Source organism: Schistocerca nitens, chromosome 4 (assembly GCF_023898315.1).
Source record: "Schistocerca nitens isolate TAMUIC-IGC-003100 chromosome 4, iqSchNite1.1, whole genome shotgun sequence".
In the NCBI taxonomy this organism is placed as follows: Eukaryota; Metazoa; Arthropoda; class Insecta; order Orthoptera; family Acrididae; genus Schistocerca; species Schistocerca nitens.
In genome coordinates this window covers 708,472,551-708,499,143 of record NC_064617.1, presented here as the reverse complement: position 1 = coordinate 708,499,143, position 26,593 = coordinate 708,472,551, and the positions used below count along the sequence as shown (strand labels likewise).

The following is a 26,593-nucleotide window of genomic DNA, read 5'->3' as shown; positions in this document are numbered from 1 at the left end:
CTAGGGATGCTGAAAGACAACATCCGACACCAATGCCTCACCATAACTCCGGACATGCTTTACAGTGCTGGTCACAATGTTATTCCTCGACTACAGCTATTGTTGACGAATGATGATGGACATATTGAGCATTTCCTGTAAAGAACATCATCTTTGCTTTGTCTTACTATGTTATACTAATTATTGCTATTCTGATCAGATGAAGCGCCATCTGTCGGACATTCTTTGAACGTTTGTATTTTTTTGGTTCTAATAAAACCAAATGTCATTCCAAGCATGTGTGTCAATTTGTACCTCTCTATCTACATTATTCCGTGATTTATTCAGTTTTCAAATTTATACTGACTTTTTGATCTCCCGGTATTATCCGCTCACTCTCCTGCACAACACCTAGAAGATTGTAACGGGAATTTCCTATCATCTTGTGTATTGAAGGACTGACAGTACAGCATTTTTAATAAATACTGAAAGAGTGAAGGCCCCATATGTACCGGCAGTGTCAGGAAAGATACGGGCTCGGTGACTTGAAAGCGGAGAAAAAATGGTTCAAATGGCTCTGAGTACTATGCGACTTAACTTCTGAGGTCATCAGTCGCCTAGAACTTAGAACTAATTAAACCAAACTAACCTAAGGACATCACACACATCCATGCCCGAGGCAGGATTCGAACTTGCGACCGTAACGGTCGCTCGGCTCCAGACTGTAGCGCCCAGAACCGCACGGCCACTCCGGCCGACGAAAGCGGAGATTTCCGGACACCGTGAGCTCGAGGAAGGCCTACCTTCGTCCCTGGGGATGGGCATCCAAATTGCCTGGCAGAGGTGGTGTCCGCAAATCTCCGGCAGCCGGTACACTCGCCTCGGCTGCTGGTGTTGCTCGGAGCAGCCTATGCAGCCCACACACACACATACACACACACACACACACACACAAAACGAGTGGCCCACCTGTGGCGCCTCTCGATGCGCGCTCCGGACCGCCGCAGACCTATGGTGGAGCCGTCGGAGCCGCGCCGCGCCGCCCACGCACCGCCGGGACTCGCAGCGCGCCGCCCCCAGCCACCGCGGCCGCCGGCGCAGCGGCAGAGGATGCGCGTGAAGGCGAACCTGTCAGGCATGCACCACCTGCTCCAGCAGATGCCACAACCGACGGTCTCCCCGCCCCTCCTTCTCCATCATTACCGACCCCTTCGTCTGGGACACTGCCCGCAGCCTTGAAGATGGCGAATACAGTTACTATTGAAAAAATCCAAATATTATCAACCGATTTGTCTTCTAAATTCACTGTCTGTGGTCGAGGAACGACTCCTTTACGAACGGCTTGAAGCGCCCACAGTGCACAGGTACCTTATCCCACATCATTTCGGACGCAGTTATTTATTTATTTAACCCGATCACATTAGGGCCTTAAGGTCCTCTCTTACATCGGACCATTGTTTTACACATACAGTATTATATACATCACACTTACATGAGAAATAACAATAATTTTAATATGACAAACAGTAAGGAAATAAATTGACGTCTACGAGCTTGCAACATGCTGCAGGTGAAAAGTAGATTCGCAAGTTTGTAGCTCCGTCGTAAACCACACTGAGAAATATCTTTTTTTTTTTTTTAGTTTCTTGATGGTAACTAGTTTCGGACACCTGTGTCCATTTTCAAACCATCCGTATCGTAAGCGTCTCCTTACACTTACGATACGACTTGTTTGATAATGGACACAGGTGTTCGAAACTAGATACCATCAAGAATAAAAAACAAAAGCTGCCACTAATAATACTAATAACAACAATAATAATATGAGGGGTGTTGCTTAAGTAATGCAACAGTTTTCTTTCTCAGCCGATTTCAGTTAAAATATGTTGAACTTGTTGTAGGACATCGTGCAATATTCTCCCTTCAACCCCTACAGTTTCATGAAGTTCCTACAGGTGGCGGCGCTATTGGTAGCTTTCAAAATGACGTCTTTAACAGAATTGCATTCCAAGCAGAGAGCTGTCACTGAGTTACTCTTGAGCGCCCCTTGTAATATCAGTGATCCACTGAGCTACGCTGGCGGGAGCTATACTCCCGGTAGGGTCACCCATGCCAGACAGGTCAGTTGGTGAGATTCCAGACACAGAGTAGTCCCCCAGGGGGCTACGGTCTTGGGAGTATGTGGGCGGCAACCACATGGGCCCTTAGCTATGTCTGACATTACTTCCACTTACTTGTGTTAGGCTTCTTCTGTTTCCTTTCCTATCGGCCTCCCTTGGTCAACTTACTCTTTCGTCCCCATTGGAATTAGGTTTCGAGGCCTGAGCGTGTCTTTCATTTCTCTTTTCTATTCTCCAACAATCAAAGCTTCGAAAAGGACACTGGAGTCTGCTCAGGCTGTTTGCAGAAACAAAACTCTGGGAAACGTCCACTCAGATTTGGGAAGTCAATCAGACTTAAGGATTTCAATGCAGCTCTGCCAACAAACCCTACTCCCACATCCTAGAAGGCATGAGTCATGAGACCCTTAGACAATGTATGACACACAATAGATATAGGCTACAAAGCCAATGGGTGAAGATGAAAGGCGAACTCATTTCCGGCGCCTTTAAATAACTGGAACATATCGGCTAAAGGAGATAACCCATAAAGAAAAACCTGGTCTTCCTAGAAGGGGGTTGAGCAGATGGCTGGTAACCAACTCTCAGAAGACACAGACTACTTCCAGTACCCAAACGATCCTCGGAAACAATAAGGTCTCAAAGGTAAATGACAAGGCTATCAAAAAGGACAAACGAAAATGGATAAATAGACATATCAAGGTAGCAACCTGGAATATGAGAGGAATTTTTCAAAAGGAGGTAGAACTAGTAAATATACTAAGCGACAGGAATGTCGATGCTGTAGCACTCACAGAAACTAAAAAGAAATTAAGAGGAAATAAATATGTAGGGGCTTACATTATGATCTGTAGTGGTGTTCAACTACATAAAAGAGCAAGCAAAGGTGTAGCACTACTCCTGCATACAAAATGGGAAAAAGACATTCAAGATTGTACATACATAAGTGAAAGAATACTTACAGTGATATTGAAACTGATAAGGTGTAACGCCAACTTTAAAAATGTATATGCACCTGAAGAAGGGAAAAAAGACGAGTCTGAAAGCTTATACGAAGAACTGCAGAAGACTCTGAGTAAATACAGTGCTACTGTTCAGATTATTATGATGGGTGATTTCAATGCAGAATAGGAAATATCCCAGTAACAAACGTTATATGCCAGTTAGGAGAACCCATGTGTAATGAAAATGGAAAACTACTAAGAGATTTGGCCACTTACAACAATTTAAAAATCACAAACTCACTTTTTAAGTAAAAGAATGTACACAAGTATACTTGGGCCAGCAGAAGTCTTAGATCAATAATTGACTAGATCTTAGCAAATGATAAGCTAGCGGACCAAGTAAGGGATACGAGAGTTTATAGAGGACAAGAAATAGGATCAGATCATTTCTTACTAATCTCAAGAACAGAACATTTTACAAAATGGAAGAAAATAACTAAGCAAGTAACAAACCAACAAGATCATAGCGTTGTATACTTGCTTGAAGAGGACAGTATCAGACACCTGTAACAAAGGAGATTTAATGAAGAACTAGCAAACTTACAAAATAAAGACAATATAGAAGAAGAATGGAAAACTCTGGAGAATACTGTATGCAGAGTAGCAGGAGAAGCTCTCGGTAAAAAGAAAAGAATACGGAAAAGAAAAGGCCTAAAAATTTGGAATGAGGATATAATGAAAGCTGTCAAAGAAAAACAGGATGCATATACGAAATAATTAAGCAACCTCACTATTGAGAACAAACAATACTATAAGGAGAAAAGAAATAAAGGTAAATGCGTAGCAAGGAAAGCACATCAGGATCACTGGGATAGGTTTATTTCTAATATCGAACATGATATCCACGGAAGACAGCAAATGGCATACAAGGTTTTAGAAACCTTAAACATAACAGAAAGAGAGAAGATACAAATAAATAGTACTGAAGAAGAACAGTGGATAAATCATTACAGAGAATTGTGGTATGATCATACAGCACAAGAAACTGAAATTGAATAACTATACGAGAAAGGATTAGATGAATGACTGTCTGACGAGTTAGCATCTGCACTAATATCACTTAAGAACAGAAAAGAAACTGAAAGAGACGGCATTAATGCTGAATTATTAAAATATGGAGGAATGGTGCTTCGCCAACGACTGCTACATCTCTTAAACGAATGTTAGAAGAAGAAGAGTATTCCCAAAGATTGGAATGTTAAACGAATGTTGGAAGAAGAAGAAGAGTATTCCCAAAGATTGGAAAACAGCTACAGTGATATCAGTTTTTAAAAAGGAGATAAACGTTTATGCTGTAATTACAGAGGAATAAGTTTACTGGACTCAGCATACAAGGTGTATGCTAAGATTTTAAATACAAGACTTAAAAACATAGCAGAAGCAGTACTGCAAGAGGAATTAATGGGTTTTAGGAAAGGACGCTCCACAATAGATGCAGTTTTTATTCGACAGCAAATAATACAAAAACGGAGAGAGTGTAATAAAGAAACACACATTGCTTTTATTGACTTGAAAAAAGCTTTTGACGTCAATAGAGAGAAACTTTGGGAAATAATGATGACTAGCGGATATACAAAGCATCTAGTAAATGTGATAAAAAGCTTATATCAAGACACAAATACCAATAGAACAACTAAAGAGATACCAAATAAGAAAAGGGTACTACAAGGCTGCTGCATCTGTCTAACTTTGTTCAACATCTGTATTAATGAAATAATACATATATGATATTCAGAATATCAGAAATGCATCTACCTAGACAGGAACATTCTTTTAAATAATTTGCTATATGCTGATGATGCAGTGATCCTAGCAGATAAAGATGACCTTCAGAAAGGAATCTACTTGCTAAAACAAATAAGTCCAAAATTTAACATGGAAATTTCAAAAGAAAGCACTCAGACAATGGCCTTCGTGGTGAAAGAACCAATCAGAACAAAAATAGTGATAGATCAGAAGATTTTAGAGCAAACCATTTCAATTACCTCGGACGTGAAATGACATATGGCTACAGCAGAGATATTGAAATTAAGCTTAGTAAATCCAGCCGGATATGTGGAACAATTAACAGAAACTTAAAAAAACAAAACCAGGAAAGACAGTCAATTTGAATCTTACAAAACTGTTGCAGATCCCACACCGCCCTGTGGAAGTGAGACCTGGGTGATTACCAAGAAGCAAGAAATCCGGATTCAGGCACAAGAAATTAAATTCCTTTGAGGTGTTAAAGGTTGCACAAGAGAAAACAGGCTAAGAAACCAAGATATTAGAGGAGAACTGCAAATCCTAAGTCTCAATGATAAAATTCGAGATTACAGAAGAAAATGGAACGAACATCTACAAAGAATGGAGAGTGAAAGACTTCCCTTAAAGACAAGAAATTATAAGTGCCGTTGGAGAAGAGACAGAGGAAGACCCCGGCAGAGATGGGTACCGTAACAGGAAATTCCTGCTTAATACCTGAAGAGAAGATGAAGATGAAGCGTCGGTTTCGTTTTTCATCAACAAACCTAACCTAATGTTATTAAGGATTGGAGTTTTCAATGGATGATGGCGTAAGGACAGAGAAATTAAAGATCAAGGTGAGGTCAACACTTATCAATAAATAGCTGACAAACCCGGCATTGCCCAGGTTTTCGTTTTGCCAAATTTCCTGTTAGAAATAAAAACAAAAAATTAACTATGTTTATAGTGAGGTATGGAAACAAATTCATTTTCATATATTCGTTGAAACACCTTTGAAATTATGAAAGAGTCGTACCAAAAAAAAAAAAAAAATTACGGAGAATGTACAAATGTATAAGTACAGCACCCTAATTAAGAAATATGACCCTGGACAGTTACTGTACGCTACTTCACGACTATCGTTTTCGCCCACAGCCGTTTGCGTTTCACAGTTGAAAGCTATCAGAAGCTCTACCGGGTGTCAGGGATTTGCTTAACCTGACTCGAGAGCAGTAGTGTTTTATTAGTAAAGAATAAATGTATTAACACTCCATGCATGATGTGGCATTTTTCCGTGTTTTTCAGTGTTGATGACACATGTCCTAATCTATGTGTCAATACGATTTTGTAGATACATTCAGCGGCGTATGTGGATACCATCTGCAATATTTATTGCGAATGGAGTTAGTAGCAAAGGGACCATAAATTTAAATGTCATACATCATGTGGCAGTTTTTCACGCATATCAGTGTTTATGAAGTATCTGTGAACTATGTGTGGTACCTTAACGCACTTTGTAGGTGAATTTAGCGACGTATGTGGATACTACCTTAGAAGTTTTCTCAGAATACAGTTAGTAGCACAGAAGTAACTCATTTAAACCGTCGTGTATGAGGCGGGTGTCGGGTGTTTTTCACGCGTGTCATTATTTATGACGTCGTATCTCCTGAACTGTGATATACAGGTGGTTCTTAGCTCCTCCCCCCCCCCCCAGCGATTCTTACCTGGCACTATAGGCTCTTCAGTCCCGACGTATACATATGTGCAGCACATCAGGTCTTTGTAGAGTCATCCTGCCAAGTGTCGTTTTACCGAATTGACACCTGATGTGCACGACTGGCAACATCATGCGGTCTCTGTTTTTGCCATTAGGTTGCTCGCAAGTCAGTTTTGGCTGTTTTCTCGCATCCTGAAACTTCCGATCTTTAGGATAGCGTCATCTGCGAGGCGCGAGAAAGGTAAATTCAGTTTCTATATTAGTTTTTTAATTGTATTGCTGTTTTGATCATGTCCTACTCCATACAAGACATCAAGGAAGTGATATATGCATGCAATTAAAAAGATAATTTCGTAGTTTCACAAACATCGACTGTTGAATTTGAAGTACACATTTGTGAACATCAGGTCTTAGCTCACATAATGTAGTGGTACTAACGCTAAGACTGATCTCACTGCGAAATCGTAATTTAAAACTTAATCTAAATTAAAATCTGAAAGTTTAGCTACTAATACGGTAGAGTAGGAGCAAAGTCGTTGTGGGTGTTACGGGTAGCAGGATGGACATGTAATCTATAGGTCCTGGAATCTCAGTAAAAGTTCTAAAATTTTTAATTTTGTTATTAGGTTCACTTTCATTTCTTTGTCAATTACTTCAACAGTTACTTTATTTAATTTTCACTTCACAGCTCTGACAGACGATGAAATTATGGAACTACTTGAGGCTAGCGACTGAGTACCTTGTCAGATGAAGACGAGGATTCTGTTGATGAACTTCCAACTCCACCTGTACATATTGGTGTGCCAACATTAATTCATGGATTATGTAGAAAAAGTGTTGTCAAAAAGAAGGGATACCAAAACAAAAGTGGATGTCTTTCATTAACTTCAGAATTCACTTGGCCCACCACTTGGTGAAGTTTTCAAAAATTGTAGACTCACTGGAACTATCGAAAGAAATTTTTCCGAGTGTAACGCAGGAGAATGTCAGCAGTTCTGATGAAGACGAGGGGCATCAAACCACACAAAACAAAGATGAATTGTGCCAAAGCCAACTAGAGAAAGCAAATGTGACAGGGTAGGCCACCTTCCTACCAGGGTGCAAGTCACGTTGTCGCATAATGTGTTAAAAGTGCAAAGTTTATTTGTGCATATTAAAAAAACAATTGTTTTGCTAAATTCCATAAACATGAGAAGTAATGTGTTCATAAAATGTAATGTGTACATAAAAAGGAGAAGTAATGTGAACATTTTTCATTGTAAATAAAAATATGAAAATACTACGAGATCGGCATTTTCTTCTCTGTTAAGACCCAATATACACATATGTGTACAATCAATTATTCAAACATTATTTAAAATAAAATTTCAAAATTAGTTCTTTTGTGCTACTTTGAGATCAACTGCACCAAAAAAAAGTGACTGAAATATCTTTTCCATTCTTTGTTTATCTTCGGGACTGAAGAGAATAGGTACCAAGTTTGCCTGAAATCGCTCTAGCGGTTTGGGAGGAAACGTGCAAAACACACACACCGTTTTTGATCGTATGTATGGATTTCTCCGTCGGAGAATTGCTGCAGTGACGGCGCACGCACCTGAAGTCCCTGGAGAAGAGCGCGTATATGCAGGGGTTGATGGCGGAGTTGCAGTAGCCGAGCCAGAAGAGCACGGAGAAGACGGGCGCCGGGATGCACTCGGCGTCGCTGCAGAAGGCGCGCACCACGTACATCGTGAAGAACGGCAGCCAGCACACGATGAAGCCGCCCACGATGATCCCCAGCGTCTTCGCAGCCTTCGTCTCCATGCGGAACCGCTTCACCTGCAACGAGAGACGATATCACGTTTATACACTCCTGGAAATTGAAATAAGAACACCGTGAATTCATTGTCCCAGGAAGGGGAAACTTTATTGACACATTCCTGGGGTCAGATACATCACATGATCACACTGACAGAACCACAGGCACATAGACACAGGCAACAGAGCATGCACAATGTCGGCACTAGTACAGTGTATATCCACCTTTCGCAGCAATGCAGGCTGCTATTCTCCCATGGAGACGATCGTAGAGATGCTGGATGTAGTCCTGTGGAACGGCTTGCCATGCCATTTCCACCTGGCGCCTCAGTTGGACCAGCGTTCGTGCTGGACGTGCAGACCGCGTGAGACGACGCTTCATCCAGTCCCAAACATGCTCAATGGGGGACAGATCCGGAGATCTTGCTGGCCAGGGTAGTTGACTTACACCTTCTAGAGCACGTTGGGTGGCACGGGATACGTGCGGTCGTGCATTGTCCTGTTGGAACAGCAAGTTCCCTTGCCGGTCTAGGAGTGGTAGAACGATGGGTTCGATGACGGTTTGGATGTACCGTGCACTATTCAGTGTCCCCTCGACGATCACCAGTGGTGTACGGCCAGTGTAGGAGATCGCTCCCCACATCATGATGCCGGGTGTTGGCCCTGTGTGCCTCGGTCGTATGCAGTCCTGATTGTGGCGCTCACCTGCACGGCGCCAAACACGCATACGACCATCATTGGCACCAAGGCAGAAGCGACTCTCATCGCTGAAGACGACACGTCTCCATTCGTCCCTCCATTCACGCCTGTCGCGACACCACTGGAGGCGGGCTGCACGATGTTGGGGCGTGAGCGGAAGACGGCCTAACGGTGTGCGGGACCGTAGCCCAGCTTCATGGAGACGGTTGCGAATGGTCCTCGCCGATACCCCAGGAGCAACAGTGTCCCTAATTTGCTGGGAAGTGGCGGTGCGGTCCCCTACGGCACTGCGTAGGATCCTACGGTCTTGGCGTGCATCCGTGCGTCGCTGCGGTCCGGTCCCAGGTCGACGGGCACGTGCACCTTCTGCCGACCACTGGCGACAACATCGATGTACTGTGGAGACCTCACGCCCCACGTGTTGAGCAATTCGGCGGTACGTCCACCCGGGCTCCCGCATGCCCACTATACGCCATCGCTCAAAGTCCGTCAACTGCACATACGGTTCACGTCCACGCTGTCGCGGCATGCTACCAGTGTTAAAGACTGCGATGGAGCTCCGTATGCCACGGCAAACTGGCTGACACTGACGGCGGCGGTGCACAAATACTGCGCAGCTAGCGCCATTCGACGGCCAACACCGCGGTTCCTGGTGTGTCCGCTGTGCCGTGCGTGTGATCATTGCTTGTACAGCCCTCTCGCAGTGTCCGGAGCAAGTATGGTGGGTCTGACACACCGGTGTCAATGTGTTCTTTTTTCCATTTCCAGGAGTGTAGATAAAAGTCTACACTTAGCTACGTTCTGCGTGGGCCCTAATTTGGCGTAACACTGAGAATATCTCGGAAATCTGTCGATATGTATATATGTCATTCACAGAGAATGCGTAATTGAAAGCTTGTGTTAGACCCAAAAAGTATCCGAAACGTTAACGGTAGAACCTGTAACGGTCGCTCATTCTAAGCTGACTTTATGCATACGAAGTCAGCACCAAATAATGCTCTGTGTCCTTTCCTAACATGGCTTAATTGCTTTACTTTTATGGACTATTAAAACTGAAAATGCAGTAAGCTTCTAATATTTACGTAACTGATGTGCATACTAAAAGGTCATATGTGTATACTCTCATTATTTAATTTCGAAGTTTTTTTTTATCTTGATGCAAGTAATACCCATAAGAAACTGATATTCACGTACGGCGTCATAAATGCATCCAGGCTCTCGCAGTTGTGTCTTTACGACGTTAGCGATGTCACAGATGGAAAGTAATCAGACAAGAACCAGATCTTGTGAAAGGCCATTACGCAAGTGCCTTGTTTCGCAAATTAGCACCAGTGATTCGGTTATTCAGTATGTTGTTGATGACTTTAAGGATCTTTATGTGTTGCAGGACTTGAGATACATTATAAAGAAAAGCCTCACTCCATACCGTGTCTTGCACATCATGGAACAGTCTTCGTTACGAACAGCCCAAGACCGGAGGAGAAATCCAGAGTGGATGGAACTGCTGCGTGAACCGTCGGCAGGTGTAGTGTTTGGAAACGCTGATTTCAGTTTTATCTAGGGGGACTAGGCTTCCAAGCCAGACACTTGGCAGCATCAAGAGAATCGCGTAGTACAGTCGCAAGCGCACTGGGGAAACCACAACATCCACTGTGAGAAACCGGCTGGTGTGTGCATTCGCTGTCGCTCATTCACATTGTATCAGGGGATGAATGAACCACACTTCTACAGCTCACTCTCTAGTCAATCCTCGCCAAAAACTACAACAAGCGACCAATCGTAGCCACTGACATAAATTTGTTCCTCTCGAGTAAAGCAACTCGCGTACTAGGCAGTGGCCGTATCCCCATAAGCAGAATCGTTACTTAAGATTAAACTGGAATAATAATGCATGTAATATCATTATTGCAAAGTTCATATAAAACCTCTTTGCAGATCTAGAACGGATACGAAGCGTGGTCAAAACAGTCTAAAATGCTTGTAAGGATGTTATAGGGTACATTGTACTGACAAAAAAACTATTAAGAAAAAATGGATACGTTGTGTCGCTTCCGAGTTAATTAATACTGAAGTTAGCCAATCAGGCCGTAGAGAGAGCAAATTCAGCCGGGGTGCCAGAGAAGGTATTGCCAAACGTGTCCATCGCTTGGTATCCTAGAACCGAAGAAGGGAGCGATACAGAAACTGGACATGAGACGCTAGTAAGTATCGAACGCGAGCCAAAGGCTGAAATATACGTCAGTGTTATTATCGCTATGAGGACAACTGACACTAATTGTATCTGGCAGGCCTCTTGAATCTGTGAGCGCAACGGCGAGACGGGATAATTAACTCCGAAACGGCGCAACGTATAGAAATTTTTTCTTAACAGTGATTTCTCAGCATAACCTACTCTGCAACACCATTATAAGCCTTTTAGCGTTCCTGCGTGGGCAGGAACACTACTGAAGAGGTCCTGTGAAAACAAAGCTTGTTCAAAATGGTTCAAATGGCTCTAAGCACTATGGGTCTTAACATCTGAGGTCATCAGTCCCCTAGAACTTAGAACTACTTAAACCTAACTAACCTAAGGACATCACACACATCCATGCCCGAGGCAGGGTTCGAACCTGCGACCGTAGCAGCAGCGCGTTTCCAGACTGAAGCGCCTAGAACCGCTCGGCCACAGCGGCCGGCACAAAGCTTGTAATTCTACAGAATTTACGATACTGCAGTGCGTGTGTTGTTAAAAAGAAACATTGGGTCAATCTTCTTAACAACTCTGACACTGCAATAGCGGATTTACCCATCGATACGAGGCAGCGTCTTTTCAATAAAAATGACTTCACCTGTACGGGAATTACATTATGTGTGTACCATTACAGATAGTGATGCAAAACGACGACATATGGAAGTTTGGGTTTGGCCGGGAGTCGTGCGAGGACAGTCAAAGCGGTTAAGGCCACCGCTCGCACAAAACAGGAGATCTGGGTTCGAATCCCAGTCCGGCACAAATTTCCGTTTTCGTCATTCCCTTATACAGCCGATGGTTATTCCTATTCGCAACGGCGAATACACTTCATGTATTATTCAATTTGTTGCCATTTTAGATATTCTTATATTACAAGATATTGCGTTTTCCGATTCAGTTATATATATGCAAAGCTATTAATAAAAATACGTTAAAATGAAGGTAAATGTTACTCATCATAATTCCATTGACTAATGAGTTACTGAATCACATCTGGGCTCCAGGGATAGCGACTACCATTTGTAAAAACGTAAGTTACCGTGTTGGTCAACTTTTGTACAACCACAGCGTACTGTCTCCTCTGTAACGGTACAGGGACATATTTTCAGAATACAGAATCGTGTTACAAGATTTGTGTTTGCTATTACTTCCAGAACATCCTGCAAATACCGCTTCAAAGAACTTAGTGCTTTGATAGTTGCTTCCCAGCTTAAATATGGAATGGTTTTCTTTCCAGTTGTCAATATTTCCCTTCTTAAAAAAAAAATAGGGCAGTGTGTGAATATACGACCAGAATGGAAATCAACCTTTACAAATACTTCAAGAAGATAGCGTTGGTGTTGAAAAGAGTGAAAAGAGTCCACTACATGGGCACACATGTAATTTAATAATCTTCCAGAACATGTTAAATGTCTTGTGACTAACGTAGTAGAGTTTACCATTAACACTGAAACTATGATAGAATCATATTTAAAGCGTTAAGTCGTTTAATTTATTGCTCATAAATAAAATATAAATTTTGGATTTCTTTCTGTAACCCAATGGTCCGCGGAATACCACTAATGTAAGATAAAACACTGAGCTATCTCATTACATGAAATACTGTATAATCTTTCTAATCAAGAACAGCTGTCAACATGAGTAACTTAGAAGGGGATATCGTCGGTACAGAAAAGCGTCTTAAATCAACTAAAAATCAAATTTCTTTGGTCCAGATTGTATACCAATTAGATTCCTTTCAGAGTATCCTGATATAATAGCTCTGTACATTATAATCATGTACAATCGCTATCTCGGCGAAAGACCTGTACCTAGACACTGACACGTTTAACAGGTCACACCAAAAATCAAGAAAAAGAAGTAGAAGTAATCCCATGAATTACAGACCCATGTCGCTGACGTTGATTTGCAGTAGTATTTTGAAACAAATACTGTGTTCCAACATTGTGAATTACCTCGAGGGAAACGATCTACTGACGCTGAGTCAGAAAATATCGTTCTTGTGAAACACAACTAGCTCTTTACTCTCATGACGTAATGAGTGCTATCGACAGGAGATCTTAAATTGATTCCACATTCGTAGATATCTAAAAGGCTTCTGATACCGTTCTTCATAAACTGCTTCCTATGAAATTTAGTGCTTATGGTGTATCGTCTCAGTTGTGCAACTGGCTTCGTGATATCCTGTCGGAAAGGTGGTAGTCCGTACTACTAGACAAAAAGTCATCGAGTAAAATGGAAGTGACATCAGCTTTGTAATAGACGAAAAGTCATCGTATAAAACTGAAGTCATATCTGGTGTTTCCGCAAGGCAGTATTCTAGGCCCTCCGCTGTTCATAATCTTTATACAGGATTTAGGACATAGTCTGAACAGTCATCTTAGATTGTCTGGACGATGGTGTCATTTACCGTCTAATAAAATCATCAGAAGATCAGAACCAATTGCGAAATGATTTAGGCAACACACAGTAGGCTGCGAAAAATGGCAGTTGAGCCCAAATACGTATTTGGAAGCGTGAGGTCATTCACATGAGCACTAAAAGTAATCCCTTAAATTTCGGTTAAATGATAAATCGTACAAGCCTAAAGGTTGTCAATTAAACTAAATACCTCGAATTATAATTACGAACAACTTAAATTGGAACTATTGCATAGACAATATTGTGGGGCAGGCAGACCAAAGACTGAGTTTTATTGTCATAATACTCAGATGTAACAGTTCTACTACGCGTGTCTGTCCTCTGCTAGAGTACTGCTCAGCATTGTGGGATCCTTACCAGATGGGATTGGCTGATGACATCGAAAAAGTTCAAAGAAGGACAGCCTACTTTATATTACCACGAAATAGAGAAAAACTGTCATGGATACGATAAGCAATCTATGGTATCAATCTTTAAAAAAAAAAAAAAAAAGACTTTTTCCTTTCTGTGAGAGCTTTTCATGAAATTTAAATCTCTAACGTTCTTCTCTGAAAGCTATTGTTGACATTCACTTACATAGGAAGAAATGATCATTGTAATACAATGAGATAAATCAGAGTTCGCACGGAAAAATTTAGTTGTTCGTTTTTCCCGTGCGCTGTCAGGGAGTGGTACGGTAGAGAAATACTTTGAAAGTATTTCGATGAGACCTCTGTCAGGCACTTAAGTGTGAAATGCAGAGTAGACATGTAGTTGTAGATTATCGTATACTGTCTCTGCTCCATGACACGTATTGCGACACCTATACAACAGTAAACCTACGATCACGTTTTTCGTCATCGCTATGCCTGCTCGCTCACGCATTACACTACAAGTCCGCAACATACTTGCATATTACCACATCCTGTGATACCCACATTAGCTCATGCGCTTTATTTAAACTCAGATATTTATTATGAGAGGTGTTTATAACACACTAGCTACTTTCATTTGAAGTGTCTATCTATGTTAATGGTGCATCCACTGCCGTGTTCTTCTTCGTAACTACAAGAATTCCTACGGCATAGATGTATCCTTACAAAGTTCTCTGAAGTGCAAGCCTGTTTCTCAAATGACTGAAAGGAAAGAGCAATACGATTACGTACATTGCCGCAGTACCTTGTTGAATAATGAGGGAAGAACTGATGGAAATTGTCTTTCGTTCCGACACTTTTCCAAAATGAAGGAAAAAACCTCATAACAAATTCTTAGAAAAATGATATCCGCCATTTGATAGTGGTAACTAGGGGCAGTGGAGCAGAAGAATTCGCAGGACCTGTTTACAATAAGTGAGACAAATTATAAAGGAAGCAAACGCAGCAGGAACCCATCAATTTCGTAGAACGATTCTCAGTTATAAAAAAACAGATTCAAAAAAAGGAACTGCAATGATAAATAGTTTCATTGCATATTGTATGGAAATACATAATACCCTTGGAGCATTTAAATTGCACAAAAGAGAGTGTACAAACAAACTGATTTTCATATACTAGTCTTTTATTTTTCATTACGCTTTAACACATGCTATCATGGAAGTGAAAGACCCAAGAGTATATATCAGATCGTCTGAAATCTCAAAGTAGAAAGGAAATAGATGTGATGCTGCTGGAACGAATGACAGTGCTTTACGTGATTAGGCAGTCAAGAGTCGTTTAAGAGAGTACAAAAAAGGGGAGGTTTGGGAAAACAAGTAGCTCTTGCGTGGTAGTCATTCGAGTAGGACAAATTGATTTCAGTCTAGATACACATACGGCTACCAAACCTCTTCTGCTATGAAAAGTCATCACTTCTAGGAGTCTCTTTTAATGATTTTGATGTTTTTTTTTTTAATGAACATACACCGACAAGGGAAAATGTGTATGAGACCAGATCCTGAACTCTAGTTTCCTTCGTTTGGTGAGAATTTTCCTTCACCATTTTTTTTTCTTTTTCTCACTTGCTTCGTTTTTTACTTTATTTTATCCTTGCTTCCTCTATAGCCGTCTTCTTCGTTGTTTGCCACACTGCTTGTTTTTATTTGTGTGTTTGTGATGGTGTTTCTAAGACTTAATCTTATTGCCTAGCTCATCGAAACAGTTAGTATAAGCAAGGGTCGCTTATCATTTTTCCACTGTTTAAACTTATTTCATCTCTCTTCGTAAATTGATTGTTGTTACTTGAATTTAATTCAACTGTTATTGTATATGTTTTGTTTAAAAAAGTGTCTCTCCAAAGCATGCAATTCCGATAGGTTGGCGCAAATAAAATACCTTCTCTTTCTGATGTTTCTGCCGCACAGACACTATTCTTGTTTCGTTTTGTAACTTAAGGTTTTACTTAAATGTTCATGACACACGTTTAGCGGGATGGGAACTCCGCCTGCTAAAGCAGGTAATCTTTGGATATGCAAACTCACACAATATAACAGATCAAATGAACACGTTAACCAATCCATGACAGTTCGTTTTCACGTTATTTAGAAATAGACATCCTATCAATGTTGATACTAAAGAATCAAGATGAACTACCAAGACGGGAGTAGTGAAAATATTTACTTGTGATTCAAAATGAATTTCACCTCTGACCAAGAAGATTGCAATATCGTCGGCGGCTTGACAGGACCTGAATAGCAAGTGAGAAAAGAACATGAAATATAAGCACTTATGAATAAAAGAGAACAGGCAAAACTGGGAAACCAGACTGACATTTTTCAGTGTCTATGTTGGAGAGCACTGCTAAGTTTGCGATATTTTGCGGTTTTTGTATCAGAATTAAGCTCGCGTCAGTGTTAGTAATAAATGAGTACTTTACAAAGACGTTGGCACACCTATAACCTCCACGACTGTGTACACGATATAACCTGCCCTGTTTCTTTTAGACATAAAAAATAGGGTGAAAGTGATATTCTCTCAGACGATATACGCAGATACTGTGGTATGTATGCACCAAAAAACTTTTATGAAGTTTACCATCTTCTAGCGTACTACATTGGCCGTCAATGACCCTAAAGTTGAGCTGTCATACACACCAGTCATTATTATCGTTGTAGTGTGATCTGCAAAATCCTAGTTTCACAAGAAGAAGTCTTTCCAATGTAGCATCTGCATTAATTTACATGTGATGGAAGGCGCCATTAGTTAAAAATCGAATGAATATTCTGTAGAACCGTTTTTCTGAAACTTACTTTTTGATAAGAAAATTTCTCTAGAATACACCACTTATCTCTCTTCGTTTATGATGTTCATATACAAATATATCGATTTCAGAGTTACGTAACAACAACCCTAGACGTCAGGCGTCCGTATAAACACGGACGCCTGGCGGAATTGCGTAACTCCGAGATCGATAGCGTAACGTAAATATGATCACAAATAAACACACCTTTGTACAACATTCCACGTATATAGTTTTAGTAAATACATCTTCACATCCAAGAGGACTATCTCGAAAGATGGATCACAGGAAAATTACTTCCTTGCTTGTTAGACGCGGGAGCAGCAGTACACAAGTACTTCACGCTCCTCCTTCGGGCGAGGCCTGTACAGGATAATACCGACTATAAGTGGGCTATTAGGAGTATTTAAAGTGGTCGTGAAGAGTCCCAGCGCGCTTTGCAAGGTAAAGGTGAAACGAGAAAGACTGCCCCATTAAACAGGGATTATGCAAATCGGGTAAATTGCCTTCGGGGTACTCTTCCTTTATCACTTTATACTGACGGCTAGCGATCCCAGAAGAAAGCTTTGGCAATTTAAGGACTTCAACACTGAAGTGCTTCAGTTGGATGTGAGAGAAATTTGAGCGCTGACGAAGTTATCTTTTTCACTCAGGTAACGAATTAAGCCTCTCAAAAAGTGAGTCAGAGATGAAAGAGATCAAGGCGTTTTATTCGCTCCTGTAACAGGAACGGCACCGAGGGAGTTGGTGCAGCGAACAGCTGGACTGCGGAGGTCACACAGTCAAAACCCAATTCGGTTATTCTATCTGAATTTTATCAGTTACTGCAGACAGGCGAAGTTAGTGATAAAATAAGGAACTGTTACGAAATAAAATGTTAATAATGTGTACTAATTAAGGACTTTCAAGTTACACATTGTTATTAAGGTTAGTGCCAAACAACCATTACTTTCATCATAACACTGGAGATGGCACTGCATACGTGGTTGGCTGTATTACAAAGTTACACAGACACCTCAACACTCGCATTTTTGGTGAAGTATCAGTGAAGGAAGGTATAGATGGTACTGTGGTAATAGTTCTGTGATAATTACTAACATATAACATTCTCGTACAAAATTTTCCGTTGGAAATTTTCCTTTGGAAAACCCTGAACTCTGACTTCTGATAAAACTGCATTGCCGACAGAATTGAGCCGTGGCGCAATTGAATTAGTAGGCTGTTCTATCTGGCGTTCCTGGCTCAGCTGTAGGTTCGACTATCCCTCTTGCGGCCCCATTGCCAATACCTATGAGGATGAGTTGGTATCTATGGGTTGTGTCCTTAGAAGGTCTTTGCTTGCTGAGATATTTATGGGGTTTACTGGCTCGAGAAGCAGGCACGAAGTTTGGGGATTGACGCAAAGCGAAGACACCAAAGTACTTCAGGGATGAGCATCGACTACAAGCAGCAGGCTGACCTTCCGTCGGTTGGTTGGCAACATTCGTGTCGGACGACCGCTCGGGACCTGGCTGCCCTCTTCTACCTGGCTTTCATCGGCACCACTCAGTAACCGCTGCGACGCACCGTGGATCCACGAAACTGCTTGCTGATAAAGGGCAGTAACATTTTGTAATCCTCGTGATGATTTGTTTCATTGTCTACCTGCCCTCCTTATTATTTTCTGGTTTGTACCCGACCCTCAGAGTTTCACTCGGTCGGACATTTGATCGCAGATATAGGCAGTAGTATTTTACCAAGACATTAGTTGTCGTTTGAAAATTTGTTCCGCTATTATATGGCCTTTCCCTTTTGGTTTGTACCCGGTCATTAATGTTCTAATTAATCAGCTCCTGGTCGTATGCCTCGCGGGATTAGCCGAGCGGTCTTAGGCGCTGCAGACATGGACTGTGTGGCTGGTCCCGGCGGAGGTTCGAGTCCTCCCTCGCGCATGGGTGTGTGTGGTCGTCCTTAGGATAATTTAGGTTAAGTAGTGTGCACGCTTAGGGACTGATGACCTTAGGAGTTAAGTCCCATAAAATTTCACACACATTTGAACATTTTTTTCCTGGTCGTAAACACAGACGGAACAATTGTACTAAGGCACAAGTTGCCGTTAAACAAAAGAGGGACCTTGTGGTTAGATTTAGCTGTTAACCGGTTCAATTCTTTGACTGTAATTTCATTTCTCAGTCATTAGTCATAATCTGGACTACCTGTTGTACTCCGCTGTTCGTTTCCGTGTTTGAAAGACCTGGTCTTATTGGTGTATTCTAGCTGGATCTTGTGGTCCCGTCAAGTGAGTTCTCTTGTAAAAAGTGTTCATAAGTGATGTTTTAAAACGTTCCTTCAGAGCGGTCTTAATAATTGACAATCAGTTTGACCTTGAAAATATTAACAGCCAACTGTGCACTGGGCTTTAGTCAATTGTCGGAAGGGACGAGTTGGGATCTATTCGCACCTTGGTTGCCGATTGAAATTAAGAGGTTGGTTGCTTTGAAGTATTTGTCATATCGTTTGCTAATCTATGTAACCTCTAAACACAGGTGAGCGTCTTATTCCTGAACCTTTCGACATACAGCTCTCAAATTAAAAGTTAATTGATTTGTTTTGAGTAATTTAATCGCTCTTGTCATCAATGGTGTTTATATAGTTTTCGTCTGTTGCAGAAGGGTATTTAATAAGACAGAATGTGTCTAGCGCGGCAGTAAACACTGCTGTTTTACCCGATAACGGGTGGGCTGCAGGTCCGACGGTCTTGTAATCATTGCCATATTTTGCAATACAGCACTTCATATCTCTTTTGCAAAGATTAAAAGCTTATTCAACTTGAGGTTTAAGGTCTGAGACGTGGAACTTGGAGGAAACAGGGAAGGTGTCACGGGGTCTAATCAGTTACCGTTGGTTGCACAGAAAACACATACACTTTATTTCTAAAAAAATAACTCTCAACAACCATTTTAAAAGATTTCACTACTCTGACGGCTGAAGGCCTTGCCAAGAAGGAACTTAAATTTTTTTGTGTTGGGTGATGGCTACATGAAACTTCAGAAAACTCAACAGCTGAAGGCCTGAATTGCAAGTAAGGATGGCAGTCGCATGTTAAAATACTAAAATATTTTTAAAACAATCTTAACGAACTGTAACAGCCCCTAATGACGGCTGCAGGCCTTATTTTAAGAGAAAACTGAAAATAACTTGTCGGGCCGGCCGCGGTGGTCTCGCGGTTCTAGGCGCGTAGTCCGGAACCGTGCGACTGCTACGGTCGCAGGTTCGAATCCTGCCTCGGGCTTGGATGTGTGTGATGTCCTTAGGTTAGTTAGGTTTAAGTAGTTCTAAGTTCTAGGGGACTGATGACCACAGCTGTTAAGTCCCATAGTGCTCAGAGCCATTTGAAACCATTTTTTAACTTGTCGGCTGAAGGCCACAAGCACTGTTACAAACAACAACGACTGAGGTCCAGAATTACAAATGGGGAAGGCAATAGCATGTTAGAACATTAAATTTTAAACAGTTATGACAATTTGTCCAAATAAGACGAAGTGATCCACAGAAATTGCTCCCTGGATCGATCTGAGGAAGGTGACTACAGCTGTGTAAGCGGTGAGACAGGCAACCAAGAGTTGTACTCACGTAACAGGATGGCAACTCACACTAGGGGTAGCTTAAGCGCCGACCGACCGACTAACCAATCCGCCTAACGTCCTATCACCGGTACAACGATGGAATATTTTTAGGCAAGGACAAAGAGACGGACAGCACCACGTCTTCAGAAGAACACCCAAGGTGGAGGGAAACGCTACAACCAAGGTAGATCTCCAAAAACATATGCACAGTACGATTCAAGAGGCTGTCGAACTACACGCTGTGTTAGACAGTATCAATACGAAGAGGAAAGGTACACAGCCGTAAAAGTACGCTAACCTCCAGGGACAGTAACAGGGGCGTTAGCAACCACAAGGCAGAAAATACTGCTGGTTGCCATTCACTAATAAGAATAATACTAAATCCAGACTAACATCAAGTAGTGGAAGGCGGCTACCACATTCCGCCAACCTGACAGACTCCACTTGTTGCAGTTGGTCTCACCAGCCCTGGGAGCAGCAACATGCAAACAACAGCGAGATCTCAAACAGTGTATGTCCCAGTACTGGATACGGTTCACTCAACTTCAAACGTCCTGGGTTCTGTCGTCGGCTACAGCCCCTCGAGCCGACAGTGCCTGCACGCCGCTAGCAGTCCCGGCCTGCCTTCACGCTGTAGACCTCCTCGCTGCTCTGTCCGAAGCCTAACTGCCTGCACTAGAACGCACGCAAAATTTAAATAACTGTACATTAAAAACCACACAAGATACACGGACCAGCGAAGACAATTCCACAATGTCTCAAACAATACTCAACCCAATCACTGTGAAACAACACGGACGAATTACAAGTCAGCATAAAAACAGAGAAGCCAGAAGCGGTCGGAGGACCAAATGCACGTGGTCTGCTGTGACGACCGACCGAACGACCAACCAATGGTGGTCCTCACTCAAGTCAGACACGGGAAAGATCCCAGTATAAATCGTCGACTGACAACTTATTGCTATGAGACCACACACACACACACAAGTTAAAGTTGTAGTACTCCAATATTACGATCCATTCAACTAAAACTCGCTGAATCCGGTCCTTGACGTGGTCGTGCACTCTCGCGACGACATCCTTCCGTCGGACAGTGCTTGTGTGTCGCCAGCGGTCGGGCGAGTACTGGCTGTCCGAACCTCACTGCTGCTCCGTCCGAAATCCACTTCCTGGACACACGACGACACGGAAGCACTAGAGGCCGCTCCAAAGATGGTACCACAGTACGCGCTATCGATAAGAGCTGCTGCTGCCACTCATGGACAGACAAGACGAGCAAACGTAGTGGCGCCAGCGAACACACTAAGAAAACGAGACGCCACTATCGCTATTACAAGATGCCAAGCTATGAACGGCATTAAAGCGAGCCGCACACGGCTCAGGGTCAAAAGAATTTTGCAGATTTGTTCATTTTGTTAAGGAAAATTTTATGATTAAATACTTCTATTATCTGTAAAACACAGTTTATATATTGTTAAATAGACAGTTTGTGTGAAAAGAAAGTTATATTGGTGGTTCATCCCTTCCACGTTTTCCTTAATTCCAGTAAGTACGAAGTACCAAGAGTGAATAAAAGCGACAAACGCGTGCAGAAAGTGTACAGCAATGTGTAGTCACTACTTCAGGGAGATGATGTATAAGTTACATGAAGATCACTTTGAGAGAGTTAACTGACTGTAGTGTGAAAGCAAGCTCTCGTATGCTTCATTAATGTCAGTGGACAGTTACGTTACGTGTTGTATTGTTATTGATGTGTCTAACGGTACTGGACATCCGATGCTTGGGAACACTTCCTTTCTTCATCCAGCTCGATAATGAGTGATTTCTCGTAATACATAAGCTCTTGCATGATTATGACGTGTCATTTGTTACATGATCATTATATTTGACTAGTGTGTCTTACATGCATCATCTGCTTCGGTATTTCACTTGAGAACGATTTAAAGCTTCAAAGAGAGAGAACGCAAGGAAATTAAAAAGGAATCTTAACATAAAAGTTTTCTAGGGGTGGTGTTGGATCATTTTGTATTACAAGTTTTCCTGTATAAAAAGTACATTTCGACCGCGGTTGCAGTGAGCTTTCGTGGAAAACGTTTTTTTAACTGACGGAAGTATACGCTCTTACAAATAAAGCAGTATTTGGCAGACAAGGTAGAGCTAATCAAATATTTAAATCAAAAAAGTTTTGCATCACCTTGGTTCCCAGAACCCCTGAAGATAGACTTTGACTGTGGATATTGTATCACAGACACAGTCCCTTTGTTCAGAGATGTGCTAAACCCACCCAAAGATGTAAACAACCATGCATGAGCAGCGCCTATTGGACGGAGGGGGTCCGACAGCCGACCAGTTCCAGTCATTCCACCAGGAAGGAGATACACAGCTCGTGTCTGTAGCTCAACCATGCATAGACGGTCAATAACGCGGTTCGATCGCGTCCGCATTGTTACTTTGTCCCAGGAAGGGTTCTCAACAAGAGAAGAGTCCAGGCGTCTCGGAGTGAACCAAAGCGATGTTGTTCCGACACGGAGGAGATACAGAGAGACAGGACCTGTCGATGACATGAGTCGCTCAGGCCGTCCAAGGGCTATTACTGCAGTGGATGGCTTCCCGCGCCCGGGTTCCCGGGTTCGATTCCCGGCGGGGTCAGGGATTTTCTCTGCCTCGTGATGGCTGGGTGTTGTGTGCTGTCCTTAGGTTAGTTAGGTTTAAGTAGTTCTAAGTTCTAGGGGACTTATGACCACAGCAGTTGAGTCCCATAGTGCTCAGAGCCATTTGAACCAACTGCAGTGGATGACCGCTACCTACGGATTATGGCCTCGGAGGAACCCTGACAGCAACGCCACCATATTGAATAATGCTTTTCGTGCAGCCACAGGACGTCGTGTTACGACTCAAACAGTGCGCAATAGGCTGAAAGATGCGCAACTTCTCTCCCGACGTCCATGGCGAGGTCCATCTTTGCTACCACGACATCATGCAGTAAGGTACAGATGGGCATGCCGAATGGACCTCTCAGTATTGGCATCACGTTCTCTTCAGCGATGAGCGTAGCATATGCCTTCAACCAGACAATCGTCTGTGAAGTGTTTGGAAGTTACCCGATCAGACTGAACGCCTTAGACACACTGTCCAGCGAGTGCAGCAAGGTAGAAGTTCCCTGCTGTTTTGGGGTGGCATTATGTGGGACCGATGCATGCCGCTGGTGGTCATGGAAGGCGCCGTAACGGCTGTACGATACGTGAATGTCATCCTCCTACCGATGGTGCAACCATGTCGGCAGTATATTGGCGAGGCATTCGTCTTCATGGACGACAATTCTCGCCCCCATCGTACAAATCTTGTGAATGACTTCCTTCAGGATAACGACATCGCTCGACTAGAGTGGCCAGCATGTTCTCCAGACATTAATCCTATCGAATATGCCTGGAATAGAATGAAAAGGGCTGATTAGGGACGACGTGACCCACCAACCACTCTGAGGGATCTACGCCGAATCGCCTTAGATGATTGGGACAATCTGGACCAACATTGCCTTGATGAACTTGTGGATAGTACGCCACGACGAATACAGTCACGCATCAATGCAAGAGGACGTGCTACTGGGTATTACAGCTATCGGCGTGTACAGCAATCTGGACCACCACCTCTGAAGGTCACGCTGTATGGTGGTACATCAGGCAATGTGTGGTTTTTATGAGCAATATAAAGGGCGGAAATGATGTTTATGTTGATCTCTATTCCAATTCTCTGTACAGATTTCGTAACTCAAAGAAAGGAGGTGATGTAAAACTTTTTTTGATGTGTGTTTTACCTGCGGGAAGTCTTCGTGGTTGTAGAATTATTAGATCAATAAAATTACGTCCTGAGTGATGTTTATGTAAAGAAAGGGCTCATGTAAACTGCAAAATGTGTCACAATGATGTGAGGAGCGGTCTGGATATTCGGGAATTTGAGGGTTCCTGTATCATCTACCATCTATCGTATAGAAATAATCTGACGAGAGGCTGATGAGACATGTCGTTCGAAATCTGACATGGCTTACTTTCCACTAAGTAGGTATTATAATTTGTGACTCACAAGCTGATTCAGCTGCTGATACACACCTATAAAGATACGGAAACTTTTGTTCATTGGCTTTTCGCCTGCAGCTAAGAGATGGATAGCTCTGGATATCATTGGCTCTTATTACGGCGCGAGTAGCTAGCATGGTCGGTCAATTCGGACCTTCTTGACGCCGCGCTCATTGAAGACGAATGTCACATCAGGGCTTTGTTAAAAAGGGAAGTTAACAATCGTTTATTTTTTTCAGAAGTCTTTTTTAATTTCTGATAAATACTTGGAATCATATCGTTCTAATCACAATTTGAACTCCAAAAAAATAGTTTCGCCACACAGATGACGGGTACGATGAGGAATGTTAAACTCGTTATCCTATGGATATATACTGTAACGCTAACTGATTCCACCAACAGAAAACTCGTGAAGGTTATGTTATGTAGGAAATGCCTACAAAACTTTTAGATGAACGTAACAGTGCAGATATGTGGTTAGAAACAACTGAAGCACTACATGATATACAATATGTGATCAAAAGTATCCAGACGCATAATATTGGGCATTAATGTGTGCTGTGTCCACCCTTTGCCGTTATAGCAGCTCCACATCTTATGCGGACGTTTTCACTGAGGTATCTGAATGTCTGCATAGATACGACAGCCCTTTCTTCCTCAAGAGCAGAAACCAGAGAAGACGTCACTAGGATATGGAGCGCCGTCGCCATTCTAACGGAACCCACAGGTGTTCGATTGCGTTCAGGCTGGGATTTAGAGCAGGCCAGTCCATATCAGGGATTTTATTGTCCACAAATCATTGTCTTACAGGTGATACTTTATGCAGGAGTGTATTGGCATGTGAATACAAACCATGGTCGCAGAACTGTTCCTCTACTATACTCAATACGTAGTTCTGTAAAGTGTATTCTCATCCTTCGAAATTTAGAGTTTTCTTAATCACAATAATGACATAACACTCTAACCACGATAAACACCCTTAAATCGTAACACCGTCTCCTCCGTACGTTTGGTCCTACACATGATAGCTAGTAACATTTTCCATGCATTCGCCAAACCCAAACCCTCCCATCGGGCTGGCACAACTTATAGCGTCATTCAGTCACCAACAATCGACTTGGGTAGCTGTAGAAGGGTTGAAATGTCCGTGATTCATTTGATTCTCCAGTGAACCTCGTTCAAAGTCACCGATCTCCCAAGACCGATCCACTCTGCTTCTCTGCTGACAATAAAACACGCACAGCTTCCTTTTATTGTTGTGGGTACACCTCTCGTGATATTTAGTAGTCAATTGAATATTACATAGTTGTATCTGGATACCTCTGATCAGATACTGTAGGCTGCATAATCACAGGCTGCATAAAAACTAAAGATATTTGTATTCCTGAAGAATCTGACGTTCATAGTGGCATATTTTATTAAAAATATTACCACCAAAACAAATCTTGCACGTACGCTGCAGTCTAATCTTGAAAATGAAATGCCGGCTAAAAGAATTCTTTCATTCGACTTCAGAATGAACCAGCATATTATCACACACTTACGCCCGTAATGGATTTGGATGGTTCATTGTTATCTATGTTATTTGTTTGTCTTCAAGAATCGACTGGAAACTTTGTCCATGTTTCAAAAGATCGACGTTCGGTGCAGAAAGTCTGCTGGTAAACACATGGAAGTCTGTAAATATGGGAAAGAACAATTTTATGTTTTTCATACGTCAGGCTTTTCTTAGATTGCGTTAAAACAGTTGCTTCTTTTCCTAAGGTTTAGGTCAGATCATTATGAGTCTGAACCATTATCATCCGCATTCGATTTCGCACTGACAAAACTGGACAGATGCTTCAGACTCCATCTGAACTTCAACGTTAGACTGACAAATTTCCATCGGTGGAATGCATTTTACTGAACTTATTATGGTCAGAGTCCAACAGTTTCCGGTCTACCACAGTGTTCGTATCGAAATCTGGTTGAATATGCGAAGTATTACTCAAAATCGGGCAGGTAAGCTAGAAAATTTAAAAAGGGAAATGG

General features: G+C 42.2%; 1 protein-coding gene across 1 annotated transcript in view; it reads right to left on the bottom strand.

Moving 5' to 3' along the window:
• Positions 1–778: 778 nt before the first annotated feature.
• The window catches only part of LOC126252529 (probable G-protein coupled receptor No9), a 778,809-nt gene continuing 752,994 nt past the window's right edge, over positions 779–26,593 (bottom strand). Inside the window, exons 6-8 of the mRNA XM_049953424.1 lie at positions 8,140–8,363; positions 1,039–1,107; positions 779–887 (exon numbers count right to left, since the gene is read on the bottom strand). Of these exons, the coding sequence (XP_049809381.1) occupies positions 779–887; positions 1,039–1,107; positions 8,140–8,363 (402 nt within the window). The remainder of the gene's footprint in view (positions 888–1,038; positions 1,108–8,139; positions 8,364–26,593) is intronic.